General features: G+C 42.2%; 1 protein-coding gene across 1 annotated transcript in view; it reads right to left on the bottom strand.

Annotated features, from left to right (window-relative positions):
* The window catches only part of HADHA (hydroxyacyl-CoA dehydrogenase trifunctional multienzyme complex subunit alpha), a 42,324-nt gene that overhangs the window by 4,990 nt on the left and 16,693 nt on the right, over positions 1–20,641 (bottom strand). Inside the window, 7 exon segments of the mRNA NM_001136490.1 lie at positions 1,818–1,904; positions 6,562–6,733; positions 8,785–8,919; positions 12,754–12,863; positions 16,744–16,800; positions 18,763–18,881; positions 19,343–19,465. Of these exon segments, the coding sequence (NP_001129962.1) occupies positions 1,818–1,904; positions 6,562–6,733; positions 8,785–8,919; positions 12,754–12,863; positions 16,744–16,800; positions 18,763–18,881; positions 19,343–19,465 (803 nt within the window).

Below are 20,641 nucleotides of genomic sequence, written 5' to 3' on the forward strand. Positions count from 1 at the left end.
AGTTAGGCAGTCTTCACAACTAAATTATGACAGAAGTCTATCCATTAATTCATAGATTTGCCCTTGTCCCCGACTTTACCTATAACTAATATCTACCATTGACTGACTGCTTACTATCCACTGTTCACTAGTACATTTACCATTTATTCTTTACATGTAATCCATTACAACACTGTGAACTAGTCTAATTATCTAGATGAGGAAGAAAGCTTAATCAGGAGGTTAGTATTAGTAGCTCAGGGTCAGTTAGTAAACAGCAGGGTGGGACTCCATCAAGGTGGGCCTGTCTCCACAGCCTGCCCACGTCCCATTGTGTGACGCACAGGTCACTGAAACGTCACACCAACTTATCAATCCCAAAGTTACTTTTAACCTCTAAATTATTCTTCTACTTCCGTCTAAAATACTTTAAAAAATAGGACCTGATTCAGTCTATACTCCTGAGCAAAAGGAGTTCGCCTTTACTATGTGTAATTTATATACAATGAAATGCACAGACCTTAAAAGTGCTCAGTTTGATAAGTTCTGATAACAGTGTATCTACCCATGCCATCACTACCCCAGGCAAAACCTATTTACATCGCTCAAAAAAGCTGTGCCAAAAGGTGACCACCTCTGTCCTAGACTTCTGGGACCTGCCCAGGTAGACTACTTCCCAGGTGGAGTACTGGAGGGCCTGTGTCCTGGGCATGTCGAGATGGCTGGTCGCCCTGCTTGGGCCGCCATGGCCTTACTCTTACATGGATGACACAGGCAAGCAGACGACAAAAGCTCAAGGTCTCTGGGGGGTGAGGAACGCAAAGTGTGCTGCTTGTTCCGCTCCATGGGGGAGAAGGACAGGTTAGCATCACAGACACAAGATCAGGGTCTCCTCTGCTGCCTCAGTGCTGAGCAGCTGCTGCGAGTGGTTATGACGTGGCGAGATCTGCCTTGACCCTGTGTCTGGTGTCTTCCCGCAGGGCCACACTCACAGCTGCTACTTCTTCCTGCAACCTCCTCCTGCTATTACTGAGCCTGCCTCTATCAGGCCCACATGGCCTCTAATCTGCTGCATGCTGGGAAATAAGATGACCCTGTGTCAGCAAGCTATTAGAACAGCAATCAATAGACTTTTAGATTTTGAGCACATGGACTTTGTATTAACAGTTATGGCTGTTTAAAGGCCTTTTATATTTCCTGCTGACTTCTGGCTGGTTCTGGTTAGCTGAGGCTAACTGCTATCCTCCAGAGAGGTGAACTGTTTTTTTCTCCTTGAATGACTGCACTTGATTTCTCTGGTAGAGAGCAGAAGCTCAAAGATAAATTTTCAGGTACTGTTTCAAACATTCACAGTGAAGTGCTTCTACACCTACCCCTCTCCTGTCCTGGGGAGAAGCTCTAAGCAAACCTATGTGTGGACACACCCCGACTGCACCCCGAGATCTTCCATTTCTGGGTCCCCAGTGGGAACCAAACCCATTCCAGACAGCCACCAGAAAATGCTCTGTAACTCAAGTGTTATTTTTGGAGCATCTCTTGTTTTAGAGCCTGGCTTTCAATACCCAACTGTAAAAAAAGGTAGCTTTTATAGTCTAAGCCTGAATAATAATTCCCATTAAGAATGCAAATCATCTATAAGGTATATTTTAGTTGTACTTTACTTGTTTCTTCATCTCACACTGGTCATGTTACTAGCTTTTCTGTGACCAGTTTCTGGGACTACATCATCACCCTCACCCACTTTATAATCCATACCTCTCCCTTCTCATGTTCTAAGCCTTCATCAGTGAGCCTGAAGCAGCAAAACATTTCAGAATTTTCCTCTGCTCAGAATTTACCTTCTCAGGTCTTTTACTGACAGTAGCAATCTCACCGATTGGAAGAGCAGATGTGTTGCTGGCAAAGACACAGTGATCTGGAATCACCTGCAGGAGAAGAGCATTTAAGAATGTGTCAGGTAGGCCCAGGAGGTGACGACAGCCGAAAGCAAAGTCAATGAGCGACACCTGGGTTTCTGCCATCCTCATCATTGTAAGAATAAACCATAACGTGCATGCCTACTTCATGTTACATGTGTGATACTCAGAAATGGCACACCACTATAATTATATCTACAGTACAAGAATACTATTAACTTAGCTTTACTGAACCGGGGAATAGTTTCTAATGTAGACTGTCTCAGCATTCTGCCCACAATCTTGACTTATTCACACTTTTATTCAGAAGGTTGGATGAAAAACATGGAAGGCACACCTGTCAAACTTGTGCAAATCTGGGCAGGCAGAATCCTAACATCAGAGCTGAGACTCAAGGTTCAAGATACATTTGATACACTGAAACAATGGGTATAAAAAAGACCAATTATAATGAGGATAAAGATAAAGGACTGTATTAGGATTTTATGAAAATGAAGAGGAAAAAAAGTAGGCATCTAATGGGCAAAACCTGGCTTGGCAGTAAACTTGTGTATAGAGCCCATGATCTTATTTATTTTTTATTATTTTTATTTGGTTGCACTGGGTCTTAGTTGCGGAATGTGGGATCTAGTTCCCTGACCAGGGACTGAACCTGGGCCGCCTGCATTAGGAGTGTGGAGTCTTAGCCGCTGGACCACTGGGGAAGTTCCCCATGATCTAATTTAATCAAAAAAATAATGTAAATCAAAAGTAGAGCCCGATGGGCAGAAAGCTAACATAGGCTCAAGCTGTGTCATTAGTGGTATAGTGTCTAATGTTGATGGTAAAATTCTCTATGAAGAGCAAACCAATGTCCCCAAAGATGGCTGGCAACAATATGTTCCTCCTGGTACATGTGTGTCTCTTTGCATCCAGAGGGGGAGTCTCCTTCCCCTCCCCTGAAACCTGGCCTGGCCTGTGATGCGCTTTCACCAATGGAAAGCAGCAGAAGCGACTGCCAGTTGCAGGGCTCGCCTAGTGAAGCCCAATGGCTTTTGCTCTGCTCTCTTGGAAGCCGGCAGCCATGCTGCAGAGAAGTTCTGGTTCAACCACTAAGTGAGGACAGGCCATGGGGAGAGGGAGGGGCCCCAATAAGCTTTCTGCTGAATGCAGTCTCACAAGTGTCCCCACTGGGAAGCCACCTGGAGTTAAGGGCCAGCTGCCTCTTGGAGCCCTGCCCTAACTGCAGAACTGTGAAAAGGTCACGGTGATTTGTGGGGGTCTGTGGTGGTTTCTCACATGCCAAGAGAACGCTGAGACATGATGAAGACAACAGAGGAAATGACTGAGACAGTGAGGGGTCTGGAGATACGGATTATGAAGATATCAAAGGAGGGAGTTTCTTTAGCTCTGTCGAGAGGAAAGAAATGAAATTTTGAATCCCTGAAGAACACTCGGTGGACTCAGCTTTACCGTTTGCCTATAAAGAAAGCAGAGCCCAGGATCTGAGGCTCTCCTAAAGGTCTTGCACCTGAAATTCTTTGATGTTCTAAAGATAGCTCTGTTCTGGACCTTGCTCTTTTCTACTCTTTCTGAAGAACTTCTCTGAATATCTCCTACCTTAGATGATTTCACTAGCTTCACTAAAGAGGTAAAGGCCACTGATTTATTACATAAATATCCACAACATACATGACATCTTGGACTTTACGTTTGGCAATCATCTTCCTACTCTTTTCTTACTATCGGCTAAAAGTTCATGACTCCCTGAACACCCTCCCTGAAGGGAGCCAGCGTGAGGAACGCCACCCATGGCAAAGGTCATGAGGAAGGAGGCTCGGCATACGCAAAGGCAGGATCAAGCCTCAGGGGTCCCCCTGGAAATTTTCGAGCATCTACCCCCAAGACCAGAGTCTGCCTGCTTTACTGTGTTATGCTTTCCACCTACTCTTCTGACATTAACAGGGGGCTGTCCCCCCACCACCTTTTTCTGGAAAAAGTTAATTTACAGCTTTTAGATAAGTCTCCTGGGCATAATAAGAGTGTTTCAATCCAAAACCCCCTCTGATGGCTTTCTAGCCTGCCTGCCGGACTCTTACAGCTGTGCATATGATTGTTTGCGGCCTCCCAACTGTGAGAGGCACAGGAAGCTTAAAACATCCTAGGAATGAAGGGGCTTCCGAGGAGTCAAAATCATTAGAATAGGACTGATTAAGGGTTTCATTTGTTGAGCCAATACTTGCTGCCAAATTTTCATATCTTTTATTTGTAGATATAGTTGGCATGTAGAAAAAACAGGTAGTAGACCTGGTATTAGCAACATTAGATCTTTGAGTTAAGTACTTTCTTTGTTATAACCCACTGCACCTTTGTTCTACAGGAATGTAAGTTTATTTAGTACTTTGAGGATGATGCAGATTAAAGAAAAAACACTTCTAGGGAAAAAGAGTTTTCTGGTTGATAGACATTTATCTAGGAAAAGAGCCATAAAAATGTTAACAGGCCTCCTTGGGGCTTCCCCCGTGGCTCAGAGGTTAAAGCGTCTGCCTGGAATGCGGGAGACCGGGGTTTGATCCCTGGGTTGGGAAGATCCCCTGGAGAAGGAAATGGCAACCCACTCTAGTACTCTTGCCTGGAGAATCCCATGGAGGGAGGAGCCTGGTAGGCTACTAGTCCATGGGGTCACAAAGAGTTGGACACGACTGGGCAACTTCACTTTCACTTGGCCAGAAGATGATGTAAAACCAGCTGGGACCTTTTGTATACGGGAAGGTATGCAAAAAGAAAGCCTGGTCTCAATAAGGGTTAGGACTGCTGCCCCTGCATAACTCTACATATTCCATTATTTCTTTATGTACAACTTGGGGTATATAAGCTGCTTTTGAAAATAAAGTTGTGGGTCTGGTACCGATGCTTGGCTCCCCCATGTCGTTCTTTTCTCCCTTTTCTGGCTAAATTCCCATCTGGAGCGTGGAGGCTCACCGTGTCTACTTGTTTGCCCTGGCTTCTAAGACCCACGAGAGAGGGAGCCCAAGGCGGGGCACCCTCTGCTATTCAAGCGGGCGCCTGTGGCCTACGTAGATGGTGCAAGTTCCTTGTCTTGGAACTTTATTGGTTTTCCACGTAAACCAAGTTATTCAGCCTCTTTTCGCTACTTATTTTCCTACTACACTATTTCCTTCTAATCTCCCTCCATATCTTTAATTAAGCAATTAATTCCTCAGACGCCAATGCCATCTCCACTTCAAATTCCCTGGATCCACTGGGGCTGGACCCCGGCACCTCCCTTTCTTATCTCTGTCTGCTGCCTTTTCCCCAGTGCCTTCCCTCTGTGGCATGCATGGACACAGGAAACCCCTTCGCTTTTCTCTCTCTTTCCTTTCTCTTCTCCCTTAAGCTTTACACTTTGGCTTGAAGTACTGTACTGATTTGTTTACAGCCTGTATGTCTCCTGATCTTATCCCTCTTTCTTCTTTTCCATGATCACTGGCTTCCCAACTGCTAAACCTAACAAACTTCTCTACACACAGATCCTCCCAAGCCCTGATTTTCTGGAAGCAAACACCATCATCCCATCAGGTGGCAAATGCTCTTTCAGTGGTGAATGGCTGTGTCTACTTTTGCCGCCCCTCAGCCTTCCCTCCAGTGCCTGCTGGGGTGCCCCCCAAAGCCCTAGAAACACTGGGTATACATCTCTGGGGCAGGGCCACCTCAGGACAGAGAGGACTCACACCGACCCTGTTCTTCTGAATATTCTCCTGCAGCTGAATCTCCACTGCTCTCTGTCTAAAGAGAAGACTTTGGAATGTGTGTTTCACAAGTGGAATTGGTCCCAGCAGGAGCTGCTGCTCTTTGGTTTCTAAACCTGCGGTCTTGAGTAGAGCGGACATTGTCCCCCAGTGGCAGGAGTCCTAGGAGCACAGCCCACTACTGGAGACACCTGGCATGTTGCCAAGTCAGTGCCGCTTTATGTACACCGTTTACGGACCTCCACTCTGTTTACTTCACCGTAGGCTAGTCTAGGCCCTGGTTCCACCTCTCGCCTGGAGTACTGCCACATCTTCTCTCCTCCTCCTTTACACCACCCGGTTTAAATACTTGTTTTGTTCATGTCATCCCATCTCAAGAGCTGACTGTGCACAGCATGTGGACTCGAGACCACTAAATGAGCATCTGAATCCTGCCTGGAGAGTGTTTCTTCCCTATTTCCTCTGCTGCCTAGACCTGAATTAGTTGAGCTGTAGCTTGCCGCCAACCCGAAATGCGAAGACGTCGGGCTACAGTCCATGAGGTTATCTGTGTATGTCTGGGTGACTGAACTCCAACGTCAGCCTAACGAACTCTGTGCTTCAGTTAATAAGATACTTGTGCGTCTTCTCTGAGGACTTTGATTTGATCTTTACACACAGTGTGCACAGGTTCATGTAAAAACTTATGTCTGGGGGGACACAGCTTTGAGGGGCACCTCAAAACTGCTGCGGAGCCTGCTGTATTCCCTTTTGCCTGGCAAAGAAAATAAAGCTACTTTACCTTCTCCCATCCACCCCCCTCAAAGAAACAAACAAAACCCCTTATGTTTGGGCCCTAAGAACAGAACCACGAGTTTCCTGTCGTTCTTTTAAAGAACCCCGTGTCCGTGTTCTCCACTCACTGCACGAGGAGTCAGCACCACAGGCCCCGTACTCACCGCTTCTGTCTCCTTCAGCACTCTGTGCTTAAGGCTGAGGTCCTCAAAAACGGCTTCAATCACCATGTCGGCCTTTTCAAAACCCCGGTAATCAAGCTGCCCGATCAAGTTGCTGAACATGGCATCCCTTTCAAATGATGTTAGTGTTTTCTTCTTCACTTTATCATTCAGTCTGGAAACAAAACAAAACACATCTCTAGTCGGAGTGGGAGAACAGGAAACTAATATTTACTGAGTGTCCATGGGCCAGAAAGTGTACCGTGTATTTTCTACCAATTCAGCGAGGTTAGCTATGCCCCTCCCATTCTGAGGGGGCTGAGCTGCTCAAAGAAGCTCAGACGGACTTGTTAAGGGAGGGTACTAAGATTCAGACAGGCTGACTCTCACATCCAGCCTTCCTACTACAAGATGCCTCTAATGCCCAGCCTGCATAAAACAGCTAAATCTGCCAAGAGGAGTAAACATGAACACCAGAATGGCAAACAAAAAAGCAGCTTGAGTCATTCTCTACCTATGACAGGGGAGACAGCCAACACGGGTCCGAGACCACATGAGTTTATACTTGCTTCCATATCATTTTGTTATTCTGTAACTGTGATCTACTGGAGGACAGAGACCCTGCATTACGTCTTATATTCTTAATCCATTTCCTGGTCAGTACCTAGTAGCACAGTATATTGATTACATAAAACATTAACTCAACATTTCTTCTTCCCCAGAGAGCTAAACAAGATTCCTGCTACTCAGACACTGAACTGATTGTTTTTATTGCCAAGGAAAACAGGCTCTCTTAGGTTTCACCCTGACCACACTTTCAGAATAAATGATCTAGAGTTTTCCTCTGAATTAAGAATGAAGCTGCAATCCATTCATTAGTTTCCTTAACCAAAAGAAAAAGCCATGTGGTAAGTTCAAAGTAGTAGTCAAAGTCTTAAAGTATGGATTCAAATATCCTGGTTTCTGGCAGCTATGTTGGCAGTCAACAAATAAGATGCCTCTGAATGTTCAAAGCATTATTAATTGCTCTAATTCTGATGCCTAATGGAACTATTCCTAAGGGAGGACTGGAGATGTGTATGTCCCGAGTCAATAGTGCAGTGAGGGGCACTCACCAGAGCCTGATGTTTCTAAGGCCAAAAGGGAAACCCAGGACAGCTGGATCCAAAAGAGATCGAGGAGAAAAGGTTACTCTAGAGCAGCAATTTCTCATTTGGGTGACAGAATGAAACGCTGTTTGGGAACACTTGCATGCTGGCCTCAGGGCAATGGTTACCAAGCATGTGCCATTTTGGGGCTCTGAATCTCTTTTACTACAGCACCTTGCTATCTTGACATTAAGATAGTGGCTATCTGCCAACATGATTAAACCTGCGAGGTGGTGCATGGTATTATGGCAGCAATATATGAGCCTCTCTGCAGAAAAGGGGTAAAAACATGTGTAAGCTACATAATTCATTTAAGAAACAAAAAGCTCACTCAGCTAAAAGTCACATGTAAGACAGTCAAAGTGCAGCCAGCCTCAGACAGTCCATTACACTGCAGCAGGGAAATGAGCTGAAACCGATTCCCAGTTTTGCCAAGTTTGCTGTTCCACTTTCCCCTCTGCATTATGGGGCTGGGGCTGGGGTATGAGAAGGGGGAGGGGCAAGAGGGAGAATAATATTCCCCTTTTATTAATTCAGAGGGAGGATGGAGACACAGTCCATAAGATCCAGACACTATGGAGCCAAATCCGTTAACTGCTTCTCCATGGTCACGCCAGGAGAAATATGAGGCTCACGAGTGCAGATCCCAGCCCTATCTTCAGGATGCAATTACACGTTTCCTCATATCCCAAATCTCAGTTCTCTCCATAGACACACACAGTCATGCTGTTTCAGTATTCTAAAACAATACAGCAATTAAAATTCACATATAGGGCAATTTATAGTCTGATACCAAAGCATAACGTACATGATATTTAAAAACATCAATACATAAGGTTTTCTCTTCTGCACTCAAAGACTATAGACCCCAGTGATATTAATGATTTATAATAACATTGTCTGCAACAGCAAAAATTAAAAAAAAGTGAAAGAAGGAATTAGTGTTTCTCAAAATCAAAGAAATAAGACTTAAATATGGAGTATCCAGTACAGATCATGTTCAGGAAAAAGGAAACTGTGATGGTGAAAATCAAAACACATTCTACTCTCCCAGCAAAGGCAGAGAGAGCAGGCTCACCCTTTGAACACCTGCTGCTGTCCTCGACCCAGCGCGGGCAGTGTAGTGTCCTTAAGTATGGTCTGTAGGCCCTTATCCACGGAGACTTGAGCAATGCCGGCTCCCATCAGCCCTGCACCAAGAACAGCAAGCTGCCTGAAAGGAAAGGATGAAATGACTTTTGATAAACGCTCTTAATTCAGTAAAAAGTGGGACTGCCCAGGTTATCATCCAATAAACCAACTAAAGCAGGGACAACAATAAAGTATTTAAAACTATTTGTATCTACAAAGACACCTTTCATAAATGACAGATTTTTAAAGTTAAATGCAAAAATCCAGTAGGTCTAAAAGAATTGGTTTACCTAAAAAGAGTTATACTGATTTTCAATCATTCCCGAGATGACTGAAAACAAAATAAAACAACCCAGATTATGCTTAAATTCACGAGTACTTTTCTTCAAACAAAGGCCAACTTGCAGTGATGGGCACAAAGACTAATTCTCTTTTCAACTACTTACTTGTTAGTGATTTTGTCATTTTCCAATCATCTTTCATTTCTCCTGAAATCTGTGCCTTTATCATGCTTTACTTGGATTGGTTCAAAAGCCTTCCCTCAAACACCTCCATACATGTGTCTGCCTTTTCCAGCCCTGAATTCCTCTTGAACTTATCAGAACCATTTGGCTTATACCACAGTATTCTAGAATGGCTTTCATGTACATTATTTTTGTCTCCTCAATTAAATTCTAAGCTTTCTGAGGGACAGAGTTCATGTCTGATGACTCTTTAGTTTTCTATAGTTCTGAAACAATATGCCATTTTCCCATTAGTAACTAAAAAAATTTTCAGAACAACTTTCTTCATAAAAGAAGCCCAAGTTTACAGCACTGCAGATCTAAATTAGAGCTGCCTCATTCCTAACAATTCTGATATTCAAAAGTCTTATTCAAGACCTGAAAAAAAAACCTAATTTCAACTCCAGGGAGCATCTTTCAAATGCAGTTTTGTGATAATACACATATTTTACATGGTGAGTGTTAAGTAACTGGAGAACATGAGAAATTAGGGTAGAAAAATATAAAGAATAGGAGCTGAAAAACTTGTTCATATATTTACTGCATTGAAATTAAAAAATTTTCTTGAGAAATGACCCCACAAAAATTAAGACAACCACAGAAGAGGAAGAAACTTGCAACATGCATAGCAGACAAAAGATTGCTACTAGGGAACTATAAAGAACACACGTATTGATAACAATAACCCAATAAAATAGGCTGGGGTTTATACAAAGCAATTCATAAAAGAAGACAGATTGCCAATAAAATGCCCAATCTCCCTAATAATCTGGGAAATGCAAATTAAAACCAGACACTCTCCCCACTAGGTTGGCAAAAGTTTAAAAAGTAACTATGAAGGTGAGGATGTAAAAAAACTGGTTCTTTCATGTGTAGGTGATAGAAGTATGGTGGTGGTGGTTTAGTCGCTAAGTATACTTTGCCCTATAGAGGAGGTCAAATGTATTAAAACCAAAAACTGTATCCTCTATGACCCAGTAATTCTACTATCTACTCCAGGGAAATGGACTTATGCATAAGATGACATGCCAGCATGAAGAGTCATGTAATGTTTACAATAATGAAAAAACTGGGAACCACCACCAGTCCATCAGTAGGTGACGAAAAGGAACAAGTTAACTGGCATGTAACGATCATACACAGTCTCTCTCCCAAGTTGTACCACCGACTAAAAAGAGCAAGTTACAGGACCCATACTGATAGATCCCTTTTATATTGCTAATAAAACATTCAAATCATAAACACAAAACAGATTCATCTAGTATTTTAAAAAGTTTTTTAAAAAAGGATAGTAAGAATGCATTCTTCATACAAAAAATTATTTTTTGAAAAGAGAAAATAGGTAAGGAATTCAAATTACTCCCCGAGGCAAAGGGGAAGAGGCCTAGAGAAACAGAAGTGGAACTACGACTGACAACTAGGGAAGCAGGAAGGGGGATGCCCTGTCTTCAATTTATTAAATTTTCGGTTCAACCTAGTCTGCCTTGCATACCTTATAATTTATTCTTCATTTCTAACATGATGTTATCTTTTCCTTCAATTTATTTCCCCAAGTTAGGTCAACTCTTACATCATCCTGTTTTTCTGTCTGTTTAGTTCTGAGTTTTTAAATTTTTAATTCAAAGTAATTCTTTTTCTTATCTGCAAGTATTTACTTAAGGTCACAGAATTCAAGTCCGAGAGCATTCTGCTACAGTTTTCTTTTGCACTGTGGAGATTGTGGGGCAGAGTTTTCATAAGCTTAAGTATTTTGATTCTCATTTGTTTCTTTTTCCATGGGTTTCATATGCATGCTGCCTGTCTTTTCTGTGTATTGGTACAGAGTAACAGCTTCTCTGGGTGATATCATATATATTATAACAGTAAGAGTTACACGCAGACCAGAATAGGAGTTTGAAGTGGCTAACTAGGTTTCTTAAAAGTAAATATTTATAATTTAAAATTTAATGGTAAATTTTTATAGGATGTGTGAAGAAGTACAGATTAAAGTGGCTATCATCATTCCACTGCAGCATGGAAGTAACTGCTCTCAGCCACTGAATGTGAGATACTTGCCAACCTTGGTGATTCACAGGCAGATTGACACAGATTGATAACAGATTGATACCGATCACTATCTGTGCTGGACAAGCAGTGAAGACTGTATTTCATATTCTAATTTGGAAATCAGTCGTCTTGGCAAGAATCTGTCTTACCTGGACTTCTTACTGATTTCCTCTTCTGCTTTAGATTTGAATCTCATTAAAGATGAGAGATGGTTGTAAAGGAGAAGGAAGTAACATTAGCTGCTTTCACAAGCCCCTTTGTGTAATTCAGCTAGACAGTGTTTCTCAGTCTTGGCACTACCAGCATTTTGGACAGGTTACTTTGTTTTGTGGCTCTCCTATGTACTGCAGGATGTTGAGCAACACTCCTGGCCACTGGCCACCAGATGCTAGTTCCATCCCTCCCTCGCCAGTTGTGACACCTAAAAATGCCTCCTGACACTGTCAAATGTCCCCTGGTGGCAACAGTGCCCAGGTTAAGAACCACTGAGCAAGAGGGTGAGTTTAGGGACATTATTAAACTTCAGATGCTGAAGAGCTATTGAGGCAGCATAACATTGAAAGCCTTGCTAAAGAGAATAGATAGGAAACAGGTAAGGGGACTCATATTTAGGCTACAAGTGAAACAAAGGACAAGCCTTTAGCATCTAGAATAAGGCTTTATGGTTTTGTTTTGTTTTTTGCTGTGCTGAGGCCTGTGGAATCTTAGTTCCCCAACCAAGGACTGAACCCAGGCACCTGGCAGTGGAAGCTTGGAGTCCTAACCACTGGACTACCAGGGAATTTCTAAGGCTTTATGTTTTTTAATGAGGGAAAAGTATGAATTCCCAGAGATGGTATCTCAAGTCACAGGAATAGACAAGGTCATCAATCAGGACACAGTGTGTGTATTTGGTTTAGGAAGGGGAAACCTAAACCAGATTTCTAGGGGACACGAGTGGTGACACAAGAATGCCTCTATAGGAGCCATTAGAGGAGTCTGGAGAGCTTCCCAGGTGGCTCAGTGGTAAAGAATCCACCTGCTGATGCAGAAGACATGGGTTCGACCCCTGGGTTGGGAAGATCCCCTGGAGAAAGCAATGGCAACCCACTCCAGTATTCTTGCCTAGGGAATTCCATGGACAGAAGAGCCTGGCGGGCTACAGTTCATGGCGTCACAAAAGGGTCAGACATGACTGAGGGACTAAACAACAACAGAGAGGTCTGGAGAAGACTCAGCACAAGCACAACTCTGAAAGCCACGAAGTCCACGGTAGGATAGGGGTCTATACCAATCAGGGCAAAAGCGGTTTAGGGCAAGACTGAGGCATCAGTGAGCTTAGCATGTGCTGAAATCCACAGGGACTTCTTAGGCAGAGTTGAACTTACTTAACCTCCTTCTGCGGAGCTCCAAATTTATTCTTCTTGCATTGGGTTTGACCACGGTAAAGTCCCATCAAGGCTTTTGATTCTTTGGTCATTGCGAGCTCTCCAAATCTCTGGAAAGTAAAGAGGAAGAAGAAAAGGTAGAGCTTCCCAGTCTTGGAGACATGGATTCCTTTGGGTCAGTTCCTCTACAGAGCAGGGGCAACATGTGCAAAGCCTCAGGTCCTGAGCTGCAGAAGTTGGTCACCTCCTGCTGAGGGTCTTTCTCTCACTCTCCTCATCTGTACTTCTGACGATTGCTTTGCAAGGTTCTGGATATAACTAAGCTCTCAAGATTCTCTACATCAGAGGTTGTGGCAACTTTTTTCACAGAACTAGAGCGGACCAATTATCTCAACCACCACTCTCATTTTAAAGACTGGGAAGATGAGGCTCAGAGAAATTAAGTGACCTTGCTCAAAGCTACCCTGCCTCAAAGTGGCAGAAAACGAACTTGAATCCAGGCATTATGACTCCAACTTCAGTTCTCTTTCCAAGGTAGTAGGCTGCCTCATGTGATATTTACCACTTTAAATGTATCTTAACATTTACAGAGAACAAGTTTCAAGTTAGTGGATAAGAGCATGAGATTTAGAATCTGTATTTGAAAGAACTGGGTTTAAAGCCTGGCCCTGCCATTTCCCAGTTGTGAAGCTTTCTTCATCATTAAAATGGGAAAAACAATACCTATTTTACAGTATTGTGGTGGAGAGTCAATGAGAGCACTCGTAAAATGACTGGGTTTTAGCTATTACCATCATCAACATTACTAGAATTTACTGGTTCAATTACATGGTTAGAAATAGCATTTCAAAGAAGGAATCACTGCTAATAATGCTGTCTTCATGTCTGAATAGAACATGAAACAATGTTCTGCTAGTCTTGTAAAGTAGGTTCTATTCAGTAAGTCAGTGATTTTTCAAACTACAGGCAGAAATCCATCAGTGGACATGAATTTAGTGCATTGTAGTAAGTAGAACAGACAGAAAATACTGAGTACAGTGTACAGGCTAATTATTTTGTGAAATATGCTTCAACCTTTGTGTACATATGTGTATGTGTTGTTGTACTTGGTGGTAATGTAAAGGAATTCATCAGAGTGCACTATGGTAAGCAACCCAGGATAAAGAATGTTTTCTCTGGAATTTGTCCTGAGTTCTTCAGATACCTTTTGTGTTACTGAAGAGCAATCATCCAAAGAATAGCAAGGAGCGATAAGAAAGCCCTACTCAGCAATCAATGCAAAGAAATAGAGGAAAACGATAGAATGGGAAAGACTAGAGATCTCGTCAAGAAAATTAGAGATACCAAGGGAACATTTCATGCAAAGATGGGCTCAAGCAAGGACAGAAATGGTACGGACCTAACAGAAGCAGAAGATATTAAGAAGAGGTGGCAAGAATACACAGAAGAACTGTATAAAAAAGATCTTCACGACCCAGATAATCACGACGGTGTGATTACACACTCACCTAGAGCCAGACACCCTGGAATGTGAAGTCGGGTGGGCCTTAGGAAAGTGAAAGTGAAGTTGCTCAGTCATGTCTGACTCTTTCTGACCCCATGGACTGTAACCTATCAGGCTCCTCAGTCCATGGAATTTTCCAGGCAAGAGTACTGGAGTTGGTTGCCATTTCCTTCTCCACAGGATCTTCCCGACCCAAGGATAAAACCTGGGTCTCCCACATTGCGGGCAGATGCTTTACCATCTGGAAAATTCGGAAGGAGATTGGAGTACCAGACCACCTGACTTTCCTTTTGAGAAACCTGTATGCAGGTCAGGAAGGAACAGTTAGAACTGGACATGGAACTGTAACAGACTGGTTCCAAATAGGAAAAGGAGGACATCAAGGCTGTATGTTGTCACCCTGCTTATTTAACTTATATGCAGAATACATCATGAGAAATGCTGGGCTGGAGGAAGCACAAGCTGGAATCAAGATTGCCAGAAGAAGTATCAATAACCTCAGATATGCAGATGAACCACCCTTATAGCAGAAAGTGAAGAAGAACTAAAGAGCCTCTTGATGAAAGTGAAAGAGGACAGTGAAAAAGTTGGCTTAAAGCTCAACATTCAGAAAACGAAGATCATGGCATCCAGTCGCATCACTTCATGGCAAGTAGATAGGGAAACAGTGGAAACAGTGGCTGACTTTACTTTTTTGGGCTCCAAAATCACTGCAGATGGTGACTGCAGCCATGAAATCAAAAGATGCTTACTCCTTGGAAGGAAAGTTATGACCAACCTAGACAGCATATTAAAAAGCAGAGACATTCCTTTGTCAACAAAGGTCCAAATAGTCAAGGCTATGGTTTTTCCAGTAGTCATGTATGGATGTGAGAGTTGGACTATAAAGAAAGCTGAGTGCCGAAGAATTGATGCTTTTGAACTGTGGTATTGGAGAAGACTTTTTTTTTTTTTGAGAAGACTCTTGAGAGTCCGTTGGACTGCAAGGAGATCCAGCCAGTCCATCCTAAAGGAGATTGGTCCTGGGTGTTCATTGGAAGGACTGATGTTGAAGCTGAAACTCCAATACTTTGACCACCTAATGCGAAGAGCTGACTCATTTGAAAAGACCCTGATGCTGGGAAAGATTGAGGGCAGGAGGAGAAGTGGATGACAGAGGATGAGATGGTTGGATGGCATCACTGACTCAATGGACATGGGTTTGGGTAGACTCCGGCAGTTGGTGATCGACAGGAAGGCCTGGTGTGCTGTGGTTCATGGGGTCGCAAAGAGTCAGATATGACTGAGCGACTGAATTGAACTGAATCATCCTTCAGTGATTGCTTAAAACTTCAAAACAATCGAATCCACTAAAATCTATAATCCACCAATTTGTTAGGAAGTAGAATGGGTGAGGTTGGTTCCTGAGTCACTCTGTTTTTTTGTTTTAGTGGGTGCAAAAAATTTCCCTTCTAGTTTACCAAAGGGAGGCTGGGATTCAGTTTTATCTGTAGGCCTAACAAGTAAGAATCATATTTCCCTACCAGTGTATTATGTCACAATGAAACCAGCCCATCTACAGAACAAAAAGTCCAAACAATTCCTTCTGAAAGGATTATAACTCTATCTCTGCTTTTCCTAGTTATACCCTCGTTACTGAGCAAAAGTGAAAAGTGAAAGTTGCTCAGTCATGTCCAACTCTTGGCAACCCCATGGACTGTCTAGTCCATGGAATTCTCCAGGCCAGAATACTGGAGTGGGTAGTCTTTCCCTTATCCAAGGGTTCTTCCCAGCCCAGGGATTGAACTCAGGTCTCCCACACTGCAGGTAGATCCTTTACCAGCTGAGCCACAAGGGAAGTAAGGGAAGCCGTTATTGAGAGCAAGTTCAAATACTGGATTGGCCAAAAAGTTTATTGGGGTTTCTTCATCTTTTATTTGGCTTTAATTTCTTTATATATATATATAAAATTTATTTTTGGCTGTGCTAGGTCTTTGTTGCAGCACATGGGTTCTCTCTAGTTGCGGTGAGTGGGGGTACTCTCTTGTTGGAGTGCTTGGGCTCCTCACTGTGGGGCTTCTCTTGTTGCGGAGCACAGGCTCTAGGGGGTGTGGGTTTCAGCAGTTGCGGCTCATGGGTCCTACAGTGCGTGGGCTCAGCTGCCCCACGGCTTGTAGAACCCTTCTGTCTAGGGACTGAACTTGTGTCCTCTGCATCAGCAGGTGGACTCCTAACCACTGGACCACCAGGGAAGCCCTTCCATAGTGTCTTAACAGAAAAACTGAAATGACTTTTTTGTCCATCCCAACATCTAGGGACTACTATGGTTTTCTTAGCATCTACCGGCTCAGTGAGATTAATGTTTTCTACTGGCTCAACCACCAGAAGAAAACATTTATTTTTTACTAGACTTTGAATAGTTTTTCTTTTTTCAGTTTTACACACAGCATTTCAGATCTTGGTTTTCCTGTCTCCAATAATAAAACACTGAAAGGAAATGATTTTACCTGAGATTCAGAGAGATAGCCAGCATTACTCCCTTGCTCGATTCCAGTCTTCACCACCTAAAACACATAGAGAGCACTTGTTCCTTGTTGGAATGGACTGTTGAGATGTACAGTAATGCTGAAAAAAGATTTCTAGTGTTGTTAGTCTTCAAAAAGTAAGTCAGAAGTCTAAACTGAACTGAGAAAGAGAAGAGGACTGAGTGCCTTATTACTTAAGACAGTTAATTCTCCATCTCTGAGGCTACTGCTAAACCTAGCATAAAATGGGAGGAAATAAAATAGAAGGAAAGAGAATTAAAGTCAGAACATGAAAAGCATACGGAGGTTCCACAGCTCAATCCTACCTCATCCTTTGAATCCTGTTACTTTGTCACAGAAGGAGTTGTTGTCACCCCTTTCTGAGTTCAACAATAAGTTTACTGTTTCCTCTTCACTTCCTTCCCTCCTCCTCAAATTATTCGTCCAGCTCCTCTCCTGTTTTTCAAATAAGAGCAGGTCCCCTAAGTTCTACTTTCAGCTCTTTCTCCCTCTATTCATCCATCCTCAGTAACATCATTTAGTTTACCACGTTAATCATGATCTCCGTGAAATCCAATTTAACATTTGGGGTTAAGTACTATCCTAACTACAAAGGCAAGTATAAAAGAAATAACTGTGTACTCGATCACCATAATTTATTGATGATTAAAAAAATAATAAGTAAATCTATATCCTGAACTGACTTCTCTGTCTTAACTTTCTGAAATACCTAACCTCAACACTTCTAAAATCGAACTCTTCTCTTTGGCAAGTCTCTTACTACCCTCGTATTTTCGCTTTTACTATTCTATCTCAGGATCTTATTCAGACTTCAAGTCTGAATTACCAGCATAGTTTCCTAGTTCACTGTTCTTCTTTGTCTATTTCTAATTCATTTTTACTCACCACCATGAGGATGGTTCTCTATGACTTATATAGGACAAAGGTCAAATTTCTTACTTAATCATTATCTTCTAAAATATAGCTTCAGTCTGCCTGCCTGAAGACATTTCATAATCCTTCCACAAAAACTGATATCATTCAATGTTTCTTAAAGAGCCTCATGCTTTCCAACTTCTGTAACTTTATTCAAAATGCCCATCCCTACCTGGCACTATTTTCTTTTCATCTACTCTCTGCCTGTTTTTCAGGGCTCAAGTCAAATTCCATGAGGCTCTACCTAATTCTCTGGCTCATAGGGATTGTTCCCTTCTCAGTGAATTTAGCAATTTTCCTCTATCCTGATTATCTGGCATTAACCCCCTGCAGCTGCATACCACCCTTCAACCTGACATCTGCCTTACCACATATATATGTTCAATCTCCCCAACCCAGACTATCAGGTGAATGAGGGTAGGGGACCATGTTTCATAACTAATGTATTTTGGTGTCTTTGGCTCAAAACATATTTGCTGACCAATTCAGTCTCCAATTCTGAAGTCTTTGATCATATGCTCTTTAAAGCTTAGACTTTTCAGATTGAAGATTTTATAAGTTTTAAAGTCTACCTTTAGACAGAAGTTTCTTCAACTCTGTGATGATTTTAAGTATCCTCTCTTATCTTTTCCAGAGCTTCTCTACATCATTACATCTTTTTCATAATTGTGGCATTGGAGAGTCGATGAGATATTTTAGGTAATGACCATAGTTTTGACTAAGGACAAAATACAGCCATTAATTTTGTTTCGACTACCTCTTAATTAATGCCTGATATTTTACTGGCCTTATTATACTGATAAGACATAGGTTCCTTTCCTGGTTTATAACCGGTCGTTTTAAGCTCATCAACTAAAAAGTATGCTGGCACTAATTTCCCCCAAATATCCATTTCTGTAAATCCCCATAGCTTGCTATGCTCATGTGTTATTTTAGTTAAGTATTTTGACAGCAGCATGAAGAACTTTAGTGCTGGCATGCATGGTGCAGAATGGCAATAAAGAGTACTGCTCTAGACAGAGGGAAGAAACATGAAAGATGTTGGAGGATGGGGTAAAGACTCACATCAATTATTTTCAGGGGTGCAGGATAAAGGCCTTTGGTCTGCTTTTGTACTTTTTCTTCCACCTTTTTGTAAATCTGTTGCCTGACAAATGGAATACTCAAGGCGTATGACGTCATTTCTGTAAGGTAAAATGCTATTAGCTTCTTACTGGTAATAGCTTAGCCTCCTTTATTAGTTTGTTCTGTAAACTCCACAAAAATGCAGTGATTCTAGCTCTCTGAAAGAACTGCTCTTTATTCTGATATACACAATCTAAACTGCAACCTAAGCACTTCTTTAAACTTAAGTTGATAAGTATTAAAGCTGAGTGTTGGGTACATGGTATTTATTACACAATTATATTATTCCATTTTGGTATTACTTTAAATTTTCCAAAATAAAAAGTTTTTTCTGAAAATGTCTTTAATCAATGGAAGGTCCAGGACTAGAGCTTTGAGCAGAGTTATTGCACCCTCTAAGGCTGAGTTTATACTTAAGAGTAAACAATGCACTTATCTTTTCCTTATTCAAATTTATAGCAAGTCAAATTAAATTCCCTGGAAAGAAGCTGTGACTTTGTTCTTTAAAAATGACACTCACTTTCCACCAATCCCTTGTCTCTCTTTGGAGTGATCTTTTTATCAGCTAGTCCTTTGGCAAAAGTAATTGCAACTTCTTCTAGGTATTCAATTGTCCGTTCCTCTGGAGGTTTTACTCCTGGTCCTGTAAAGATGAACACAACAGACTGGAATGTCAGTCAGGCTTGGCTTAGTCCCAGGTGGGCAAAACCCCAGGAAAACCAAAGCCAAAGACTCACACCCATTTTCAGCGCAGTTTTCTAAGTCAAACTAGAAACTGGTGGGTGGCAGTATGGACTCAAAAAGAGAAGTCACACTGAGCAAAGGTGCAACAACCTACTCCAGGGAGAAAACAAATCTTAAGCCCCATAAATCTGGCTTCCACTTCTGGGTAGGATGTATTATGTCTCATGAGACCCGTATTCTCGCTGCAAAACTGGAAAAAAGTCAATTGCAAAATCACATTTGTAAAGATACTGGAGAGCTGTGGAAGCAACAAAGGTTATATAAATAGAATTCCAGAGAGGGAAGAGCCTGTCAGAGGTGAACTGCGAACATTCTCTTTTCTGCAGGCACATGATGCTTTTGGGCATGGGCTGAGGACTGGATGTGGCTCAGGCAGAAGGATGCTACTGAGAGAACGTGAAATGATCAGAGCTTTTGGTGGTCACATACAATAGGTCAGAACTAGAAAAAATCAAACACAAAGCTAGTTTTCCCCCATGGAACATCTGTGGTGGTGCAAGAGGCTGGAAGCTAGAGTGTAATCTCTCATAGTGTCATAATGTTTAGCATAGCAGTACTTCTACAGAGAAAGGAACTTGCCAAAAACATCAACTGATTTTTCACTGAGGCCTTTGCCTGACACCAAACTTACTGAATGGAGGAAAATAAAGAGATAGACTCAAAAACCCCAAAGGCTGTTTTTACAGCCTTTGAAAACACACACCTACCAGGCTCTCAATCAAAAGCTCGTAAGAGCCACACTTAAAAACTCTGCCCTATTTTCAGCCTCTGTGGAGGAGACAAAAAATGAACTAAGTCACTAACTTCCGAATAACAAAAGTGCACAGGGTCCATGGAAGTCATAATGCTGGAATTATGGAAGAATACGGGAGATCAGTTGCTATAGAAAAGAAGCACTTCAGAGATCTACAGAGGGGCCCCTTGAAACTCTGGCCAAGTTATCATTCTGCACATGCATGAGAGGAAACTATCTGAGGTCAGGGAGAGAGCCATCATAAAGGCATGAAAAAAAAGTAAGAAAAAAATGACCTATAGCTAGGAGACAAACTGACTGATAGAAACAGATGCAGAAATG

The sequence above is a fragment of the Ovis aries genome, chromosome 3 (genome assembly GCF_016772045.2).
Source record: "Ovis aries strain OAR_USU_Benz2616 breed Rambouillet chromosome 3, ARS-UI_Ramb_v3.0, whole genome shotgun sequence".
NCBI classification, from domain to species: Eukaryota; Metazoa; Chordata; class Mammalia; order Artiodactyla; family Bovidae; genus Ovis; species Ovis aries.